The following is a 21239-nucleotide window of genomic DNA, read 5'->3' as shown; positions in this document are numbered from 1 at the left end:
TCGGACCGGTTGTCAATTGGATTCAATCCCGGTGTCAGGTCCGTCGGATCGGGCTTCAAGTAAACGAAACCACATCTTGTCACGCGCAAAACACGTGACATATAATTAGAAAATAAAATAGCTTTTTTCTTTTTATTTTTATACTTATGGTTTGAGTTGGACGATTTGATTGGTTATTTATAATCATGCTTATTGTATATTCATATACCAAATTTTTATTAAAATCTTTTTTAATTATTCTCTATCTTTTCTGTACCACTCATAATAGTAATTATTTCTTGTTATTTTAATATTCATATGTCCATTCAATTTTTTTTATTATTAGTCCCTTTAATCTAAAGGGTATAATATAATCATATAAAATTCATTTCTAGAAAGATATATACTATCTGTTAATCACCAGAATACTATACCATAGTTTTCAAGGATAAGCGTAAACAGTTAGTGTTTCTCAAGAAATGGCTCTTTGATGAGCACCAACTCATTCATCAATGGAGCGTTCAGAAGCCACATGATTCCAAAACAAGTACAAGTCACCTCCCAGTGGAGAAGTGAGCATGAACTCGGCTGCCTCAGTTCTCCTTGCCGATCACCTTCAGCAACAGAAGCAACTGCAGGAAGAGATACGACGCTCCCCCGACAGTGGCGTACTGCAGCTTAGATGTTCCCTGCACTTCGGAGAAATCACCGTCGCCGGACCTGTTGAATCCTCCGGCCAGCCACCCCAAGTTCTTGTACCCTCCATTGTGCAGTGCCCTCACCGCAATCATCGACCTCGAGTCAAGAAAGAAAGGTATCAGCACAGATGAGAGCGGAGCTTTGACACAGAGGCTGTGGAGCTTTCGTTTACCTGAGTCCTTCACCGCAGGCCACGAGGAGCTTGTCCTCCTTGTCGGGCACCAGCTCTTCCACCTGAGGGAGGAACTGCTCGTTGATGGTGGTGAGATGCTGACCCGTCCACAGCCCGATGTAGCCGAAGTGCACCCACTTCTTCAGCAGCGTGACGGGGGTGGGGTCGGTGTCCGCCACGAAGAAGGGGACATGAAGCGACCCCCCGACGCGGGCCTTCTCGTACTCCCACGCCGGCCTGACGTCCAGGAGGCGGAAGTCTTCGGTCCGCAGAGCGGCCGCGGCGTCCTTGGGCGGGATGGCGCGGACGACACCGGAGCGGATGAGCTCCAGCTGGCCGCCGGAGGGGTATGCCCGGCCTTGCGCTGGTGGTGGAGTGCTCGCCATGAAGGTTGCGCGTCGCAGCTTGGCGGTGGCGACGTGCGCGGCACCGGCGGCCATGGCTGCTGCTGCTGCTGTGTTCTTCTTTCTCCTCCTCTTGCTATGGATAGACTTATCTAATGGTCTCTCGTGTTGTGTTTGGTTGTCGACTTGGACGTATGCGACCACGTCATAATAGCTTAAAATATCGACATATTTGTATATATATATCTAATATTAAGCGATTTAGGTTCTATATGTGCGGCTGCATAACACAAACAATAAAGACTAAATACAACAAAAGCACAATATGAGTATATGATTTCATTGTATGATAAAATCAAATCAAAGAATATGTAAAGACATTTTTTCTTTTGTGCAACCACAAAACATGAACATTGGAAGATAATTTGGATTTGTTATTTTTACAGAAACAGCAATATGACCTTACAGAGCAAAGTCAATATGTAGTTGCAAGAACAGAAAGAACAAGAGGATGTATTAATCCAAAGTTTTATGTTGTTTTACAGCAACGAGACATGCTTCAGCTTTATATATGGAAATCACACGATTTATCATAAAATTGGATACAGACTTCAATGGAAAATGAAATCAAAGCGCATTAGCAGCTTCACAGATTTTAGGGCCTGACCCTTGACGTCGCACAGACTAACAGAGCGGATCCCAGTCCTTAATTCCCACACCGGCAAACAAGTCTGGCCAGCAAAGTCATCCTGGTCCGACACATCGTGCTCGAAAACTTCGATGCGAAGCAAAGCAAGTTCTGGAACAGTCAACTTGAACTCGAACTCTTCATCCCAAACGGGCGTCCAACAATCCTCGATTATTTTTGTTTGCTTCATTGTTGTATCAACTGGCACTCCAGCTATGCCCACCTGTTTCATCCATAACATGCCTCAAGTTCATAACTGACATGAAGATACATTGATATTCTATCTTCTACTTGCAAGTGCAAAAGCAAACTGTCTGAATTAGGCTATAAGAAATATGCTTTCCATGAACACGGCACAACTAATGCTTAATGATCGAATCAATTCATCAATAGCGCAAAGGTTAATGATGAAATCTAGTAGCATGAAAATAACCATATCATATGTATTCTTCCTTGAAAGGATTGATCTTACCCATACTACTGATATATTGGCACAAAAATCATGTTATTTCCTTAATCTTACCCTTGCATAAAAATCTGGTGGTGAAAATGTATCAAAATGTGATTTATGGTAATCAAAGCGCCACCCGTCCCCGGTGTATACCGTCACCTGATGTTAAATGGCATCATGTTAATATGAACGTCACAAAGGTAAAATAACTGTTGAGATATAAAAGCAGAATATGGTCAAAATTCACCTTCAATGTTTTCATCGGTAGCAATGTAGCTTTAGGATCATAGAGTTGATCTGGATTATCATTCAACAGTATATCTGGCTTCTTCACATATCCGCACCCTCCATTTGCTTTGAACATACCATGCACCAACCAGAGTGATTTCCCATATCCCTGTGGTGCAATATTCATATCCATGATGAAATAAAAATTGAATAAATTCTTCTATCAGCTATTAGTTTGTGATATATTGCAGGAATTCAACGTCAACTATTAGTTTGTGATATAATTTGGGCAAGCCAGTGGCGAATTTTATTGGAACAAACTCGTACACCAAAGCAATCTGGCAAAACAACCTAGTTTTAGATTAGCAAAATACTCTATATGCTAGTATAACCAACCTACAAAAAATATATATAATAGCCTTGAATAAACTTCACAAACATATATGATCATCCTACTTCATGTTCCAAGAAATGTGTAGACGATGGATAAAAGCAGGTGAATCTTCGAGACTTCGAATTACAGCTAAAGCCAACAGAAAATTATTTGTCTACGAAGGCCCAGCTATATAAATAAGGATTGAATGGATTAGAGTGCTCAATAATGTGCATGATAGATAATTTGTAACCCCAAGGAAGTTAAATGGATAGAATCTATAACCAACTTGCAGGTGCCCCTTCCACAGCATTAAGTCTGACAGAGATCACAGATTTCACATCAAAAGGGTCTGAAGAAAGAAGAGCGGTAGATATGTATGCTAAAAGGTCATCGGAAAGCCAACTGTATGATGAACAGAATACAGAACACAAGATTGGGGCAAATATTTCCAGAAAATGATTCTGCACATATAACTTAGCATATTTTTGGGACAATCTCTGCAAGTAAAATACGATTCAAAGAATACAATAAATGCAATTATAACATGCGGGAACACTAAAAGAAATAAGGGATGTCTTGCAGAACTACTGTATCTAAAAGAGCCATTAAAATTTCTCAATAATGCTAAGCACTGCAGGATAAGTATAAGGTTTGCATTCTGATATAGTAAATTACAATCAGCTCCAGCTCTGACATTCTTTATCTAACAGCTACTATGTAAGCGTCCCAGAATGAACCTACCTGTAGGGGTAAATTATGATCCTAAGTACAATAGAAGCAAAGCAAGTACCTGCATGTTTAGTGCAACCATCTGTGCTCCATGCATCCAACCAAGCAATGGTTTGTAATTAGAAGAAGTAACACGTGTGCCCTTTGGGAATATCCTTAACAAGTTTCTTTGAGTGAACCTGGAAACATAATCAATCAGCTTCCTAGTCTTACCTCTTTTACGTTAAGCCCATAAACACAAAATCAATCCAATGCGAAACAACACAAGAAACTCATCAGAGAGGAGAGATTCAATTGCAGAATCAAACATGACGACACAAATAAGCAGTAAGAAACATATGAAATACACCAAGAAAGACCTGCTTCTAAAATACCTAATAAGTTCAGTTCCATGGGATGATGCAGCTTTCTCAAGTGCTAGTTCACTTAGGCTAAGACGTGTAACTTTATGAGGATCAATCTTCAGTGCCTCGGTTAAGTCACCCTGCATTTTCTTTGCTGCGATCGCTATTAGACGCTTGTATTCAATTGGTGGTTTTCCATTGCCCTCCTCAGGATCTTCTTCTTGATAATGTTCATTTAGTTCATGCTGAATTTGTCAGCGAATAAGATGCATAATTGAATTTCACATCGCAGAAACTACCAAGAAGGAAACAAAGAAATTGGTACTGACATCATTAGTTATGGCTTCATGGTCCGAAACTTCTTCACTCCATTCTTCTTCATCTACTTTTTGCCCTTCATGCTCTTTTTCCTTGATCTTGATATTAAGGTAAAGAAATTAGTTAAAGACCACAGGATTAAGTTAGCAACATGTAATATAAGAACACTTTCAGAGGAGGGGTTAGAATTAGCGGATATGATGATAAATGAAGAAATAATATAATTCATTTATAGGAAACTAAGTAGGTAAGGGGAAATCTAGGAAGATCGGTAATACAATATATAAAAATTTGGACACACGTAAGTTCAAATATAGAAACAAAGTAGGTATATTTGTAGATAAGAATGTCAAGGATGATATTGTAAAGATGAAAAAAATTGAGCATAAAATTAAATTTTGTTTTAGGAGAAGAGATTCTAAATGTCAGAATTACTTCTGCCTTTTCAGTTGGATTACATGACCAAACCAAGAGAGAATTTTAGAAAAATTTTCTACATCTAATGTACTCGTAATTTCACAATTGTTTATCCTCACATCTAAAATAGAATTGAATATTCAATTACTCTCAAGAGCAGATATAACTAAAGTTATTTTTTTCTCACTAGAAAGATACAGTTACTCATAGAGATTGTAAAATTATATCTAACAAAAGTTTGACTAATCAATACAGATTAATGGTTTCAAAAACAGAATTTAGGAGATATCAATTAAACAAAGACAAAGATAGTTTTACTAAAACTAGATGATAGAATTCTAAAGGTAATGTACAAAGCTATGAAAGAGAATCATCTAAAATCTATTGATAGATAATACAATGAGACAATGTGATACAACTGTGGAATTTCTATTGCAAATAGAGATAAAGGAAGACTTAAGAAAACTTTACTAGAAACAATAAAAAAAAATTGAATATTCTTCGTTTAACTAGAGACATTGCCTTACAAAAAGCTTGGTGATGGGATAAAACAGCCGATCACAAATAGTTGGGACTTTGTGGCTTGTTGTCGGTGATGTCATCGTTGTCTTGGATTCAAGGTACTCTTTTGGTGGTTTAGTGGAAATCATAATCCTCATCTTTAATTCTTCCGGTGAAGGAAATACTTCTAGAGATTCCAACGTTGGAGTATACAGTATGTTTCCAAAAGTTTTAGTTAACATCTAGAAGCGAAATACAATGATCAGGTCGTATAATTTAGAAGTAAAGCATGCAGTGTTGAGAGAAATAATATTCTACCTTAGCTGCTTTAGCTTGAAGATTTGGAGTTAAATGATCTTCAAGAGTAATTATGACTGGGTATGGAGATGCTTCAAAGGCATGTTCCTTAATGGATCTCAAGCATTTAATAAGTTTGACAGGAGAAGTCAGTGTCCTACAGTAATAAATAAGTAGAAAGTTTTACAAGTACAATTCTTGAAAAACATCCATAAATCACCAAGATCATATTATTTATGCCTCCAGACAACAAGTATAACAGATGATGAACTGATGAATGCTGCAGATATAAAAATTCTTGAATCAGCTATAAGTACCATTGAAAAGCAAAATTTGTAAGCTAAATTTCAAGAAATATATAAATTTTTTCATTGCAAGATCGCTTGAGGGTTTTTTTTTTCCTTTTATTCTCTCCGATTCTCACTTGACATATATGAGGAAATCTATACCCCGGCCTTGGGCCACTCAGGAGAGTTTATCTCTTGCATATACATACATATGTACATAAGAAAAAGTCAGCATATATCTATCACTCTATATCAGGTCTTCTTTTTTCTTTGAGCCGATGCCTAGGATGTAGTTCTGTTGACATGATCAAAGGGTAGATATTTCACAAGTTTCTCACATCAGAAAGGTTATGTAATGATGTAGGCCTATATCTAATGCTTCCATCTAGGAAACTGGCACAAATGTCAACAGTAACAGAGAAAAAAAGAGGAGAATGTTCTCTCTTGTGGATGCTTCATGATAGCATACCAACACATACAACTACTTGTCTAGCTTTTTCAGTAATAGCCAAACTTACTTCATGTGATTATATTACTTAAACCTTGCAAAGTCTTATGATTGTTTCACTCATGCAATACAAAAATTGTTTATTACAATTATACACTCAACATCCCATGAGCCAATGTCATATTACAGGTTGACGATACAGGTGCAGTTCAAGTACCTCCCATGAAGAACATTCACATTATTGTTTGTTTCATTCGGCCACAGATCCAATTCGATTACTCTCACCCCACTCCGCAAAGCCTTTATGATTGGAACATCACTGCAATCGCTACTGAGTTGGTTACCTGTTAAATATGAGTTATGGCCCGTATATATGAAATAATGGGAGAGCGGGGCAGTCATGTCCTGGTAGACCTGAAAGAAAAATGAATCACATTATCAGACTACCTATCAATCTACAAATCTCAGAGGAAACTGGTCTTAAAAGCAACTAAGAATTGACATCTGATCTCATAAAGCTTGTCATTGAAGAAGTTGTATAAAAAAAAGCTCTCACGAGCAAATAAACAAGCATTTGGTGTGCAACATTTTGCCACTGATTTAGCCGAAAATCAATCACAAGCTAAACTCAACAATCATAACCTTCGATGTAGGCATAGAATGCAGCTTGCAACAGAATATTTAATCATGTATACTGAAGCAGACTTTTCCTTCTTCTGACATTATTAGCGATGTAAAAGTTCGATTCATGACGAAGACCTCTAAATCAAGCGTAAATTAGAAGAAACTAATGACCCGTTAGATTGTCCTGATTCATTTCAGGAATTTTAGCTTCTTGAACGAACCAAGTGGCCGATTGGCGGCCTCGACCGCACGCCTGCCTTCCGCATTCAAACATTCCAATGCCCGGTCCATCGCTCCGGAAAACCCTGTCCAGCCCTGAGGGCTCCCTCACCATGGGGAGCAGGGCCATCCCGGCGTGGCAAGGGAGGAGGCAGCGGTGCCCGCGTTCGCCACGGAAGGAGGCGATCACAACAGGCCTCCTTCCGTGGGTGGCCCTGCTACCTTGGAATATATATATATATATATATATATCCTTATATATCCTTCTTTAAGTACAAAACGGCATATGTATTGTTATAAGTGTACATATGTTATTATGTTGCGTAATGGATCATCAATGATTAGAAAATAATCAAAAGAGAGTTGGAATCAAAAGAGAGTTGGAATCTTAAAGCATGAACTGACCAATTCCATGAAGCATTAATTTCATTAAAATTTCAGAATCTTTACACTAACAATTAACAAACACAACATTTCGGGATAAATATATAAAATTAACTGAAGTGTTCTTTTTATTAAAGATTAAAATACTTAGAAAATAAAATTAAAATAAAATGTTGTATACTTAGAAAAAATAAAAACTTAGATGCTATTTCGGAAAAAAAATAAATTTTTTTTATGAAAAATCATATATATATATATATATATAGTATTCCGCTAAATTTCGTGTTCATCATCACAAAGCACATATTTCATCATCATCGTCATAAAAAAGAAAGTATCTATCTGTAGAAGGATGGAGACCACAGCAGAGAATATAAAGAACACACATCACATACCCCGGGAGAAGAGGGGTGAGCGGCGTTGTCGTCGGAGAAGAGGTAGTGGTAGAATTCGTCAACGGAAAGCCCTTTCTTCTGCAACTCTTTGAGGTACTTGGACTCCTTGATGGCATCGTTGACGCCGGCTCGAGCTTCCCCCTGTACCTCCTTCATGAACCGCCGGAGCTCCTGCTCCCGCATCACCCCTCCCTCCGAGTACTGCCCGAACACCTCTTGTATCGCCTCCGGCGTCTGGCCCGACGCCGCTCGGTACTGGCGCCGGAAGAAGAAGCACACTCTGTAAGTGGTCATGTTATCTTTGTTTGCTGATAGGTTGGCAATATGTCGTATGAAGGGAAAGGGAAAGACATATATATATAGGTAGATAGATAGATTTACATATGCATAGAGAGAAAGAGAGCGAGAGAAAGAGAGAGAGAGATGGGCCTTCCCACTCAACTTTCTACTACACATTGGCTTGCATGCAAGCTTGAGGATGATGCAGCTTCCTCAGAGATGATGCCTTTCTCTCCCTTGGCAACCAGGTCTTGTCATATCTTTGCCACTTTCATTCATGGGGACCCATGAGATATACGTTCCTTTGCACTTGCTCTCTGCAAGTGTCCCCAAAAGATGCACCGCTCGAGGCATGCATTAGGGCATGCAAGGCGTTCTGCAAACAATGCTCTCTTTCCTACATTCTCTGTTCTCTCGACATCATGCTTCTCCCAGTTGGCAAAGCTGTGACAAGGTGCCTAGGTTTCATGCGAAGCAAGCTGAAAGGGCATAACTCATATATCCTTGTGCTAGGGTTTGCTTGATCCGCAGAGAAGAACCTGCGACCTTTGCTTCTTGTATCGATCACATCTCTTCAAACCCGAAGCAAATATGCATCGAGTGTTTCTCTTCGCATGGGAATGAATCGGCGCATGCTTGAGAGAGGGGATGTTAATGGTTCGAATGGGATCTACCTGGGTCAACGTTTTTGCTTTTGCATTGGACTAATTAGTACAAAGGTGTAGAGTAGGGTTGGGAGGTCCCAAAAGACATTATGCAAAAGGAATAACACGTACTTGGACGGACCATTGGACTACTTTGACGTCGATCTTATCGCTTTGGATAGTTCTCTTCAATGAAGGGCTATTTCGCGTACAGTAGGACACACACTTTGCAATCTCGTAGACTGCATGGAATGCATGAAAGTGAGGCGAATATTACGGTGGAAATGGACGTACGTGATGTTGAAGACGACGAGCACTAAGGGCGTAGGACAAGTAAGGGGGCAACAACATGTTCTAATAACTTTCCTCTTGTATTTTTCTGCTGGACAGGCATCGGGAATTCTGTGCCGTGATTAGTGCAAACTTTGCTAGTTGTTAGAACATGAATGAATAGATTCTGTCTCACACATCCATTTAGTAGAGGATTGGAAAATGGAGGGTAAAAAGTTGACAGAGATGGTGGAGACTGAAATGCCACATTTTAGTCTTTATAATTGGTGTTAATATAGATAGCAAATCAACACTCTTTGTAACCCTCGCCCGAGACAAATTATGAAACATGAAATGTTACCTTTTACTTCTTTGTATCGACCAATCAATATCGTATCCTTTTGTCCTCACACATAGTATCATTAGTGCAACTACATATCTAGCCAAGAAAAAACTGCATGTTTCATGCTCATATATGAGAGAAATATATTATACAGTTCTTGACATACATATGAAAACTACTTAGTTGGCTTCATACATCATAACCGCTAATTACCTGCTTCGTATAAAAATGTTATTTAATGTACTAACTTGGATTCCTGTAGCTTATTTTTTCCCTCTTTTCAGTGTCATTTACAGTGTGCCAGTGAATTTTCCCTCTTTTACTTTCTTTTCCCATGACGTAAGTGTGCCAGATTCTGATTAAAGAGAAAATGACATGAGAGAAAAAGGTCGTTTTCTCGATCGGATCAACTGACGTTCACACAAAAGATTACAATTCAAAATATTTTTGACAAAGCATAATGTGGCTAAGCAAGCTTAATCTATACACACGTCACATTGTGATCGACCTGATTCCTGAGAGTTCCTATTGTCAAGTAGAAACTAAACCATGACAAAAACATATGATGAATTAATTCATCTTTTAGACAATCAATCAAACACCTAATAACACGAGAAAATATTTTCCAAGATAACTAAAAGAGACAAATTTGTTTATCTAACAGCGTGTCCAAAATTTATTAGGGTCCGAAAAGCACCCAAGGATCGTCCAGCGAAAAGGAAGGTACTCGAGATATGAGGGGAGGGTTGAGCTCTTTAGAAAAGAGGTAGTGATGAAAGTCATATATGAATACGGGTTTGAAGTGCTTATGATGGAAAAGCTGTTAGATTTTATAATTCTTTATAATTGGATAAAATATATAATAGAACTAATTCGATTATATGCTAATATAGAAGAAGTCCATATTATAATAGGATTCGTTAAGGAATACCCTTGATCAATAAACTTTTATAATAATTTATCTTAGACCCTTTACTCTCACCTATAAATATACAAGATCACGGGCTGGATGGGGTATGCTATGCATCTCATAGACAACACAATTGAGAGATTACAGTTTCTCTTTTAACTTCCCTGAACCATTAATAATTGGTTATGTGAAAGAATAGGAAGAAATGAAAAGGAGAGTCTAGTTCTCTTTGCAGATTGATAGTAATTTTGGATCTAAAAGACAGTGTAATTACAAATCATATAAAGATCTTTTTAAGATAGTATCAAAAGATACACATCGTAAAATCAGATATAATATTATAGTAACAAAAGTTGAAGATCGAGGGCATTCTCTTGACCCGCTCAACGTCAACGGTCATGTTCGTCCCGCCATCAGAGCGGGCATCAAAGGCGGCCCTCACGTCCGCCTGGCGGTTGCGCCTCACTCCACCTCGTGAAGCAGAGGCAGCACTTGTAGCTCTCCATGTCACCAACCTGACTTGGGCTTTCTTCGGGGGTTTGGAGAAGAATATTGTGGTCGGGAACGGAGAGAAAGAGAGACTAGGTAGCGTCGGGAATTGGCCGCGTGTTAACCGTCCGAACGACCGCCCTACCCGCATCGTGGGCGTCTCCGTCGGAGGAATAATGATATGGATATGCAATACTGCTTTGTTTAATTATTCCTCACATGTGATTTCCTATCTGCTCTAGGGCAGGGAACACATAACTCGGTCCAATAAATATGGCCACATGTCCACGTGGCTTATCTAAGAGACGAAGGCCAGATCCAGTGGAGAAAAACTGTGTTCCTTGCCTCCATCTAGATAGGAGAGCTCCGACCTTCGGTTTCGGCGACTAAGATGGGTTGGGGCTAGTCGCAGACAGCTACGTTAAAAACCACCGGAGGGATCGCGACGGCGACGCTACCGACAAAAGGCATTCGTCAGGATCAAAGTGAACGTGGACGGTGATCGAGGCGCACACGTTATGGCGTAACGGGAAACTTGTTGCGGCTAACAGAACTCCATGTAGCATGAAGCGCGGCGGGGCCCAGAGTAATATAAAATCATACGGTATTATACGATGAATACAATAAAATTATTATTAAAGGAGTGTGCGGATATTACTGTGTATTACATGTAACTATACAGGTGGCATGATATTTAAAGCACAGATTCTAACAGCGATTGCTCGTTCCGATTATTTATCGGTTAACTTACCCGTCTAGGTTAAGGCAGCTCCACGGACACTTACATCCGAGGCGTGTTTAGGTACACTTTTGAATTAGGATTAATGCATATTTTAATTATAAATTAATATTTAATAACTTTTTAAATTATATTTGACCTGAATATTATATTAAAAAAATCAAATACCGATATTATCTCATGATAGCATTAAATTATTAAAATATACTATAATATCATCAAATTTTACAAGATTACAAGAATGATTTAGTGAGAATTCAAGATGATTTCTAATTTATAAAGTAAAATTTTATTTACTTACTTTTAAATTATATTTATTTATATTATTATATTTATTCTTTATTATATGTTTCAGTCATATAAAATTTTTTATAAGATTATATGCATACATTCATTTATTATTTATTTATTTACTAATTAATTTAAATAAAAATATTTATTATTTTTAAATAATTATTAAAACATTAGAAAAGTAAATTTATCAGAACTTTTGAAATATAAATTTGCCAAATAATACTTACATTTAATACATATTAAAATATAATTTTTATTTATTATTTATGAAATACTTTAAATATTTTATAATGGTACAGTCACTCAAATATTTTCCTTTAATTATATATTAAAATATAAATACGTTTCTAACGCAACGTTAGTCCATCCTCAACTTGCTTATTCTTACTTCGGTGACTTCGTTATTTTTGATATGACACATTTATCATTTCAAATATCAACAATTTTCTATGTATACCCTCCGGTGGACTTCCAACATGTCGATCATATCAATCATGATGGTCTGTCATTACAATCTGACGCTTGCGGGCTTTTTGAAACTTGACTTCCTGTAACTGGCGGTGAGTAGATCCAAGAAGACGAACGAGCAAGTTGATGGCGAACTTGATATTTTTTTTATGAGAATTATTCGACGCATCCACGATCAAAAGGTCGAACACCTTCCTTCCTTCGTTCCGCCCTCGGCCGCCGCTTGCCGCCCGCCGCCCGCGGATCCAGTACCTCGCTCTCGTACCGTCGCCACTGGGGAAATGGAGGACGCACCGGCCGCGGCGCTGAAGGCGGTTACATTGACCCACGTCCGGTACCCGCGGGGCGACTCCCTGGGCCACTTCCTGGCGTGGGTGTCCCTGATCCCGGTCTTCATCAGCTTTGGTGGGTTCATCTCCCACTTCATCTTCCGGCGGGAGCTGCAGGGCCTCTGCTTCGCCCTCGGCCTCATTATCTCCCAGGTCATCAACGAGCTCATCAAATCCTCCATCCACCAGTCCCGCCCCTCGTCGATGTGCGCCGTCCTCGAGGTCTGCGACTCCCACGGTTGGCCCTCCAGCCACTCGCAGTTCATGTTCTTCTTTTCGACCTACTTTTCCCTCCTCTGCCTCATCAACGGCGTCGGCGTCTCCTCCCCTAGCTCTAGACGCATCATCTCCCTCCTCCCGTGGGCTTCCGCCTTCCTCACCCTCTACTCGCGCGTCTACCTCGGCTACCACACCGTCCCCCAGGTGGCACCCGCATCTCTCGGATCAGCCAAGGATTCAATCTTTTGTGTGATAAGGGGAATGATTTGATTTATCGGTCAGGTGCTCGCGGGATCGACGCTGGGGCTGCTGCTCGGGGCCGGGTGGTACTGGATCGTGAACACGATGCTGGTGGACTTCTTTCCGGCAGTGGAGGAGAGCGCGATCGGGAGATTCCTGTACATCAAGGACTCGACGCACATCCCGAACGTGCTCAAGTTCGAGTACGACAATGCAAGGGCTGCCAGGAAGAAACCAGCCAAGGATTGAACGAACCCCTGTACATTGCTGGATTCTTTGTTCCTAATCTTTTAATTATCTTTGGTAGTCATTTAGATACTTTCTTGTTCTTACTCTTGAAAGTGTTTAGACTTATATCATTGGGTTGTGACAATGACTCTTCGTTCTCCAACCAAAAGGATTAAAACAGAATTACTAAAAGTTACAAGGGTATACCTATAATGTAATTAAAGAAACCCTAATCTCGATAGGATGATCCCCTATCGATACTCAATTACCCTTGTAAGGTTGTTTGTCACTCCCAATGATCAATTATGTTAGATTTGAAACTTCGAGATTTATAAGTCTGATATCCAATAGTGGAGTACTCATACAAAACATCCTTTGTATCTTAAGAATAAGGAAACTCTTGCCTACATCTCTAGCATATGCTTGAGAATAGTTTTTATATCTCTCCAAGGCAGAACACAAACAATAAAGACTATATACAACAAAAGCACAATATGAGTATATGATTTCATTGCATGATAAAATCAAATCAAAGAATATGTAAAGATATTTACTTTTGTGCAACCACAAAACATGAACATTGGAAGATAATTTGGATTTGTTATTTTTACAGAAACAGCAATATGACCTTACAGAGCAAAGTCAATATGTAGTTGCAAGAACAGAAAGAACAAGAGGATGTATTAATCCAAAGTTTTATGTTGTTTTATAGCGGCGAGACATGCTTCAGCTTTATATATGGAGATCACACGATTTATCATAAAATTGGATACAGACTTCAATGGAAAATGAAATCAAAGCGCATTAGCAGCTTCACAGATTTTAGGGTCCGACCCTTGCGGTCGCAAAGACTAACAGAGCGGATCCCGGTCCTTAATTCCCACACTGGCAGACAAGTCTGGCCAGCAAAGTCATCCTGGTCCGACACATCGTGCTCGAAAACTTCGATGCAAAGCAAAGCAAGTTCTGGAACAGTCAACTTGAACTCAAAGTCTGCATCCCAAACCGGCGTCCAACAATCCTTGATTGTTTGTGTTTTCTCCATTGTTGTATCAACTGGGACTCCAGCTATGCCCACCTGTTTCATCCATAACATGCCTCAAGTTCATAACTGACATGAAGATACATTGATATTCTATCTTCTACTTGCAAGTGCAAAAGCAAACTGTCTGAATTAGGCTATAAGAAATATGCTTTCCATGAACATGACACAACTAATGCTTAAGGATTGAATCAATTCATCAATAGCGTGAAGGTTAATGATGAAATCTAGTAGCATGAAAATAACCACATCATATGTATTCTTCCTTGAAAGGATTGAACTTACCCATACTACTGATACATTGGCACAAAAATCATGTTATTTCCTTAATCTTACCCTTGCATAAAAATCTGGTGGTGAACATGTATCGAAATGTGATTTATGGTAATCAAAGCGCCACCCGTCCCCGGTGTATACCGTCACCTGATATTAAATAGCATCATGTTAATATGAATGTCACAAAGGTAAAATAACTGTTGAGATATAAAAGCAGAATATGGTCAAAATTCACCTTCAATGTTTTCATCGGTAGCAATGTAGCTTTAGGATCAAAGAGTTGATCTGGATTATCATTCAACAGTATATCTGGCTTCTTCACATATCCGCACCCTCCATTCGCTTTGAACATACCATGCAACAACCAGAGTGGTTGCCCATATCCCTGTGGTGAAATATTCATATCCATGATGGAATAAAAATTGAATAAATTCTTCTATCAGCTATTAGTTTGTGATATATTGCGGGTATTCAACGTCAACTATTAGTTTGTGATATAATTTGGACAAGCCAGTGGAGAATTTTATTGGAACAAACTCGTACACAAAAGCAATCTGGCAAAACAACCTAGTTTTAGACTAACAAAATACTCTATATGCCAGTATAACCAACCTACAAAAAATATATATAATAGCCTTGAATAAACTTCACAAACATATACAATCATCCTACTTCATGTTCCAAGAAATGTGTAGATGATGGATGAAAGCAGAAGAATCTTCAAGACTTCTAATTACAGCTAAAGCCAACAGAAAATTAGTTATCTTTGAAGGCCTAGCTACATAAATAAGGATTGAATGGATTAGAGTGCTCTGTAATGTGCATGATAGATAATTTGTAACCCCAAGAAAGTTAAATGGATAGAATCTATAACCAACTTGCAGGTGCCCCTTCCACAGCATTAAGTCTGACAGAGATCACAGACTTCACATCAAAAGAGTCTGAAGAATGAAAAGCGGTAGATATGTTTGCTAAAAAGTCAACGGAAAGCCAACTGTACGATGAACAGAACACAGAACATGAGATTATGGCAAATATTTCCGGAAAATGATTCAGCACATCTAACTTTGCATATTTCTGGGACAATCTCTACAAGAAAAATAAGATTCAAAGAAAACCATAAATGCAATTATAACATAAGGGAACGCTAAAAGAAATAAGGGATGTCTTGCAGAACTACTGTATCTAAAAGAACCATTAAAATTTCTCAATAATGCTAAATACTGCAGGATAAGTATAAGGTTTCCATCCTGATATAGTAAATTAGAATCAGCTCCAGCTCTGACATTCTTTATCTAGCATCTACTATGTAAGCGTCCCAGAATGAACCTACCTGTAGGGGTAAATTATGATCCTAAGTACAATAGAAGCAAAACAAATACCTGCATGTTTAGTGCAACCATCTGTGCTCCATGCATCCAACCAAGCAACGGTTTGTAATTAGAAGAAGTAATACGTGTGCCCTTTGGGAATATCCTTAACAAGTTTCTTTGAGTGAACCTGGAAACATCATCAATCAGCTTCCTAGTCTTACCTCTTTTACGTTAGGCCCATAAACACAAAATCAATCCAATGAGAAACAACGAAAGACATTCATCAGAGAGGAGAGATTCAATTGCAGAATCAAACATGATGACACAAATAAGCAGTAAGAAACATATGAAATAAACCAAGAAAGACCTGCTTCTACAATACCTAATAAGTTCAGTTCCATGGGATGATGCAGCTTTCTCAAGTGCTTGTTCACTTAGGCTAAGACGTGTAACTTTATGAGGATCAATCTTCAGTGCCTCGGTTAAGTCACCCTGCAATTTCTTTGCTGCGATTGCTATTAGACGCTTGTATTCGATTGGTGGTTTTCCATTGCCCTCCTCAGGATCTTCTTCTTGATAATGTTCATTTAGTTCATGCTGAATTTGTCAGTGAATAAGATGCATATTTGAATTTCACACTGCAGAAACTACCAAGAAGGAAACAAAGAAATTGGTACTGACATCATTAGTTATGGCTTCATGATCCGAAGCTTCTTCACTCGATGCTTCTTCATCTGCTTTTTGCCCTTCATGCTCTTTTTCCTTGATCTTGGTATTAAGGTAAAGAAATTAGTTCAAGACCACAGGATTAAGCTAGCAATATGTAATATAAGAACACTTTCAGAGGAGGGGTTAGCATTAACGGATATGATGATAAATGAAGAAATAATATAATTTGTTTATAGGAAACTAAGTAGGTAAGGGGAAATCTACGAAGACGGGTAATAAAATATATAAAAATTAGTACACACATAAGGTCAAATATAGAAACAAAGTAGGTATATTTGTAGATAAGGATGTCAAGGTTGATATTGTAAAGATGAAAAAAATTGGGCATAAAATTAAATTTTGTTTTAGGAGAAGAGATTCTAAATGTTAAAATTACTTCTGCCTTTTCAGTTGGATTACATGACCAAACCAAGAGAGAATTTTAGAAAAATTTAGATGGAGTATTTAAGGTATATCTTTTATTCAAAAACTTATCATCAGAGGCAACTGAAATATGGTTATATAGGGAGAAAATTTTGAAAATTTAAAGGAGCGCATGAGGGTTTTGGAAATGGAGAGAGAAAAGAAATGGATGATATAATTTTAAAATTTCCTACATCAAATAAACTCGTAATTTCACAATTGTTTATCCTCACCTCTAAAATAGAATTGAATATTCAATTACTCTCAAGAGCAGATATAACTATAGTTATTTTTTTCTCACTAGAAAGATACAATTGCTCATAGATATTGTAAAATTATATCTAACAAAAGTTTGACTAATCAATGGTTTCAAAAACATGATTTAGGAGATATCAATTAAACAAAGACAAAGATAGTTTTACTAAAACTAGATGATAGAATTCTAAAGATAATGTACAAAGCTATGAAAGAGAATCATCTAAAATCTACTGATAGATAATATAATGAGACAATGCGAGACAACTAGAATTGCTATTGCAAATACAGATAAAGGAACACTTAAGAAAACTTTACTAGAAACAATAAAAAAAATTGAATATTCTTAGTTTAACTAGAGACATTGCCTTACAAAAAACTTGGTGATGGGATAAAACAGCCGACCACAAATAGTTGGGACTTTGTGGCTTGTTGTCGTTGCCAGTGATGTCATCTTTGTCTTGGATTCAGGGTACTCTTTTGGTGGTTTAGTGGAAATCATAATCCTCATCTTTAACTCTTCCGGTGAAGGAAATACTTCTGGAGATTCCAACATTGGAGTATACAGTATTTTTCCAAAAGTTTCAGTTAACATCTAGAAGCGAAATACAATGATCAGGTCATATAATTTAGAAGTACAGCATGCAGTGTTGAGAGAAATAATATTCTACCTTAGCTGCTTTTGCTTGAAGATTTGGAGTTAAATGATCTTCAAGAGTAATTATGACTGGGTATGGAGATGATTTAAAGGCATATTCCTTAATGGATCTCAAGCATTTAATAAATTTGACGGGATGAGTCAGTGTCCTACAGTTATAAGTAAAAAGTTTTACAAGTACAATTCTTGAAAAACATCCATAAATCACCAAGATCATATTATTTATGCCTCTAGACAACAAGTATAACAGATGATGAACTGATGAATGCTGCAGATATAAAAATTCTTGAATCAGCTATAAGGTGCCTTTGAAAAGCAAAATTTGTAAGCTAAATTTCAAGAAATATATAAAATTTTTCATTGCAAGATCACTTGAGAGTTTTTTTTTTCCTTTTATTGTCTCCGGTTCTCACTTGACATATATGCGGAAATCTAGACCCCGGCCTTGGGCCACTCAGGAGAGTTTATCCCTTGCATATATATACATATCTACATAAGAAAAAGTCTGCATATATCTATCACTCTATATCCAGGTCTTCTGTTTTCATTGAGCAGATGCCTCGGATGTAGTTCTGTTGACATGATCAAAGGGTAGATATTTCACAAGTTTCTCACATCAGAAAGGTTATGTAATGATGTAGGCCTAGATCTAATGCTTCCATCTAGGAAACTGGCACAAATGTCAACAGTAGCAGAGAAAAAAAGAGGAGAATGTTCTCTCTTGTGGATGCTTCATGATAGCATACCAACACATACCACTACTTGTCTAGCTTTTTCAGTAATAGCGAAACTTACTTCATGTGATTATATTACTTAAACCTTGCAAAGTTTTATGATTGTTTCACTCATGCAAGACACAAATTTTTTAATACAATTATACACTCAACATCGCATGAGCCAATGTCATATTGCAGTTTGACTATAAAGGTGCAGTTCAAGTACCTCCCATGAAGAACCTTCACATTATTGTTTCTTTTATTCGGCCACAGATCCAATTCGATTACTCTCACCCCTCTTCGCAAAGCCTTTATGATTGGAACATCACTGCTATCGCTACAGAGTTGGTTACCTGTTAAATACGAATTATGGCCCGTATATATGAAATAATGGGAGAGCGGGGCAGTCATGTCCTGGTAGACCTGAAAGAAAAATGAATCACATTATCAGACTACCTATCAATCTACAAATCTCAGAGGAATCTGGTCTTAAAAGCAACTAAGAATTGACATCTGATCTCATAAAGCTTGTCGTTGAAGAAGTTGTATATAAAAAAGCTCTCACGAGCAAATAAACAAGCATTTGGTGTGCAACATTTTGCCACTGATTTAGCCGAACATCAATCATAAGCTAAACTCTACAATCATAACCTTCGATGTAGGCATACAATGCAGCTTGCAACAGACGATTTAATCATGTGTACTGATGCAGATTATTCCTTCTTCTGACATTTTTAGCGATGTAAAAGTTCGTTCCATGACAAAGACTTCTAAATCAAGCGTAAATTAGAACAAACTAATGACGCGTTCGATTGTCCTGATTCTTTTCAGGAATTTTAGCTTCTTGAACGAACCAAGTGGCCGATTGGCGGCCTCGACCGCACGCCTGCCTTCCGCATTCAAACATTGCATTGCGTGGTCCATCGCTCCGGAAAACCCTGTCCAGCCCTGAGGGCTCCCTCACCCGCAGAAGAAGCGGGAACTGACGAGCTTGGGGAATGGGGAGCAGGGCCACCCCGGTGTGGCAAGGGAGGAGGCAGCGGTGGCCGCGTTCGCCACGGAACGAGGCGATCACAACAGGCCTCCTTCCGTGGGTGGCCCTGCTCCCTTGGAATATATATATATATATATATATATATATATATATCCTTCTTAAAGAACAAAATGACATATTTATTCTTATAAGTGTGCATATATTTTTATGTTGCGTAATGGATCATCAATGATTAGAAAATAATCAAAAGAGAGTTGGAATCTTAAAGCATGAACTGACCAATTCCATGAAGCATTAATTTCAATTAAAATTTCAGAATCCTTACACTAACAATTAACAAACACAACATTTCGGGATAAATATATAAAATTAACTGAAGTGTTCTTTTTATTAAAGATTAAAATACTTAGAAAATAAAATTAAAGGCATGACGTGCCTATCAACTGATCTTTCCAAAAGGCACAATAGCTGTTCTCGCCATCCTAGTTTGCTAATCTATGAGCTGAGTCATTGACTCATACCGGAAGTTGATGCAAATTAATCTTTAATTTTCATATATTTTTTAAGTATTTTTCTTAGGTTTTTAATCTAAAAAATATTCTTTTTTTTTCTCCTTAATTATCACTTTTGTCTTGTTAACATTGCTCATTTTTTTCTCGTCTATCACTTTTATCATTTTTCTTATTAGGTGAAGAAGGATGGACGATACCAATGATAAAAAGATAACGAGGTCAATAAGTAAAAATTAAAAAAAGTTAGAAAATGTATGAGGAGGAAGGATATTTTTAAGATTATAGAAATTAAGTTACGAAGAAAAAATAAAAACATAGATGCTATTTGGGAAAAAAAACTAAAAAAATATATGAAAAATCATATATATATATATATATATATATATATATATATATATATATATATATAAAGTATTCCGCTAAATTTCGTGTTCATCGTCACAAAATACATATTTCATCATCATCGTCATAAAAAAGAAAGTATCTGTAGAAGGAAGGAGACCATAGCAGAGAGAATAAAGAACACACATCACATACCCCGGGAGAAGAGGGGTGAGCGGCGTTGTCGTCGGAGAAGAGGTAGCGGTAGAATTCGTCAACGGAAAGCCCTTTCTTCTGCAACTCTTTGAGGTACTTGGACTCCTTGATGGCATCGTTGACGCCGGCTCCAGATTCCCCCTGCACCTCCTTCATGAAGCGCCGGAGCTCCTGCTCCCGCATCACCCCTCCCTCCGAGTACTGCCCGAACACCTCTTGTATCGCCTCCGGCGCCTCGCCCGACGCCGCTCGGTAATGGCGCCGGAAGAAGAAGCACACTCTGTAAGTGGTCATCTTTGTTTGCTGATAGGTTGGCAATATGTCGTATGAAGGGAAAGACACACACACACACACACACACACACACATATATATATATATATATATATATATATATATAGGTAGATAGATAGATTTACATATACAGAGAGAGAGAGAGAGAGAGAGAGAGAGA

At 38.0% G+C, this 21239-nt stretch overlaps 4 protein-coding genes across 11 annotated transcripts; 1 reads left to right on the top strand and 3 right to left on the bottom strand.

The window, feature by feature from the left end:
- Positions 1-386: 386 nt before the first annotated feature.
- Positions 387-1341, bottom strand: LOC103969015 (rhodanese-like domain-containing protein 10). The gene is made up of 2 exons (XM_009382410.3): positions 851-1341; positions 387-774 (listed from the first exon to the last, which is right to left on the bottom strand). The coding sequence occupies exons 1-2, from the start codon at positions 1288-1290 to the stop codon at positions 573-575; spliced, it is 642 nt and encodes a 213-aa protein (XP_009380685.1). The 5' UTR covers positions 1291-1341; the 3' UTR covers positions 387-572.
- A 350-nt stretch (positions 1342-1691) lies between these two features.
- On the bottom strand, positions 1692-8791 carry LOC135596106 (phosphoinositide phospholipase C 2-like). 5 transcript variants are annotated; one of them, XM_065087867.1, is made up of 11 exons: positions 8343-8791; positions 7901-8180; positions 6496-6692; positions 5565-5700; positions 5273-5488; positions 4340-4426; positions 4041-4255; positions 3728-3845; positions 2581-2730; positions 2406-2492; positions 1692-2105 (listed from the first exon to the last, which is right to left on the bottom strand). In XM_065087867.1, the coding sequence occupies exons 1-11, from the start codon at positions 8354-8356 to the stop codon at positions 1806-1808; spliced, it is 1800 nt and encodes a 599-aa protein (XP_064943939.1). In that variant the 5' UTR covers positions 8357-8791; the 3' UTR covers positions 1692-1805. The 5 variants fall into 5 exon arrangements, with proteins under 5 accessions (XP_064943939.1, XP_064943938.1, XP_064943942.1 ...); XM_065087866.1 differs by lacking the exon at positions 8343-8791 and having other exon boundaries at positions 7901-8286; XM_065087870.1 differs by lacking the exons at positions 7901-8180; positions 8343-8791 and adding an exon at positions 7074-7344.
- Positions 8792-12434: 3643 nt separating this feature from the next.
- LOC103969942 (lipid phosphate phosphatase gamma-like) lies at positions 12435-13497 on the top strand. Its single transcript, XM_065087865.1, has 2 exons — positions 12435-13088; positions 13167-13497. The coding sequence occupies exons 1-2, from the start codon at positions 12486-12488 to the stop codon at positions 13371-13373; spliced, it is 810 nt and encodes a 269-aa protein (XP_064943937.1). The 5' UTR covers positions 12435-12485; the 3' UTR covers positions 13374-13497.
- Positions 13498-13921: 424 nt separating this feature from the next.
- On the bottom strand, positions 13922-21124 carry LOC135586150 (phosphoinositide phospholipase C 2-like). Of its 4 annotated transcripts, none has more exons than XM_065087861.1 (10): positions 20787-21124; positions 18970-19166; positions 18041-18176; positions 17743-17964; positions 16665-16751; positions 16366-16580; positions 16053-16170; positions 14906-15055; positions 14731-14817; positions 13922-14430 (listed from the first exon to the last, which is right to left on the bottom strand). In XM_065087861.1, exons 1-10 carry the CDS (start codon positions 21078-21080, stop codon positions 14131-14133), a joined length of 1806 nt encoding a protein of 601 aa, XP_064943933.1. In that variant the 5' UTR covers positions 21081-21124; the 3' UTR covers positions 13922-14130. The 4 variants fall into 4 exon arrangements, with proteins under 4 accessions (XP_064943933.1, XP_064943934.1, XP_064943936.1 ...); XM_065087862.1 differs by having other exon boundaries at positions 16665-16745; XM_065087864.1 differs by lacking the exon at positions 20787-21124 and adding an exon at positions 19395-19846.
- Between the last annotated feature and the right edge of the window lie 115 nt (positions 21125-21239).

This window comes from Musa acuminata, chromosome BXJ1-10 (assembly GCF_036884655.1).
Source record: "Musa acuminata AAA Group cultivar baxijiao chromosome BXJ1-10, Cavendish_Baxijiao_AAA, whole genome shotgun sequence".
Lineage (NCBI taxonomy): Eukaryota > Viridiplantae > Streptophyta > Magnoliopsida > Zingiberales > Musaceae > Musa > Musa acuminata.
This window is presented reverse-complemented; position numbering and strand designations above follow the sequence as displayed.

Coding starts and splice junctions, on each gene's coding strand:
- LOC103969015 (XM_009382410.3), bottom strand. CDS start 1,290: ATGGCCGCCGGTGCCGCGCACGTCGCCACCGCCAAGCTGCGACGCGCA. Junction 775..850: donor GCCTGCGGTGAAGGACTCAG/GTAAACGAAAGC, acceptor TCTTGACTCGAG/GTCGATGATTGCGGTGAGGG.
- LOC135596106 (XM_065087867.1), bottom strand. Junction 5,489..5,564: donor TTCAAGCTAAAGCAGCTAAG/GTAGAATATTAT, acceptor TTTCGCTTCTAG/ATGTTAACTAAAACTTTTGG. Junction 2,106..2,405: donor CACCAGATTTTTATGCAAGG/GTAAGATTAAGG, acceptor TGGATGAAACAG/GTGGGCATAGCTGGAGTGCC.
- LOC103969942 (XM_065087865.1), top strand. CDS start 12,486: ATGAGAATTATTCGACGCATCCACGATCAAAAGGTCGAACACCTTCCT. Junction 13,089..13,166: donor GCTACCACACCGTCCCCCAG/GTGGCACCCGCA, acceptor TTTATCGGTCAG/GTGCTCGCGGGATCGACGCT.
- LOC135586150 (XM_065087861.1), bottom strand. CDS start 21,080: ATGACCACTTACAGAGTGTGCTTCTTCTTCCGGCGCCATTACCGAGCG. Junction 16,752..17,742: donor ATCCCATCACCAAGTTTTTT/GTAAGGCAATGT, acceptor CTTAATACCAAG/ATCAAGGAAAAAGAGCATGA. Junction 16,581..16,664: donor ATGAAGCCATAACTAATGAT/GTCAGTACCAAT, acceptor TGACAAATTCAG/CATGAACTAAATGAACATTA.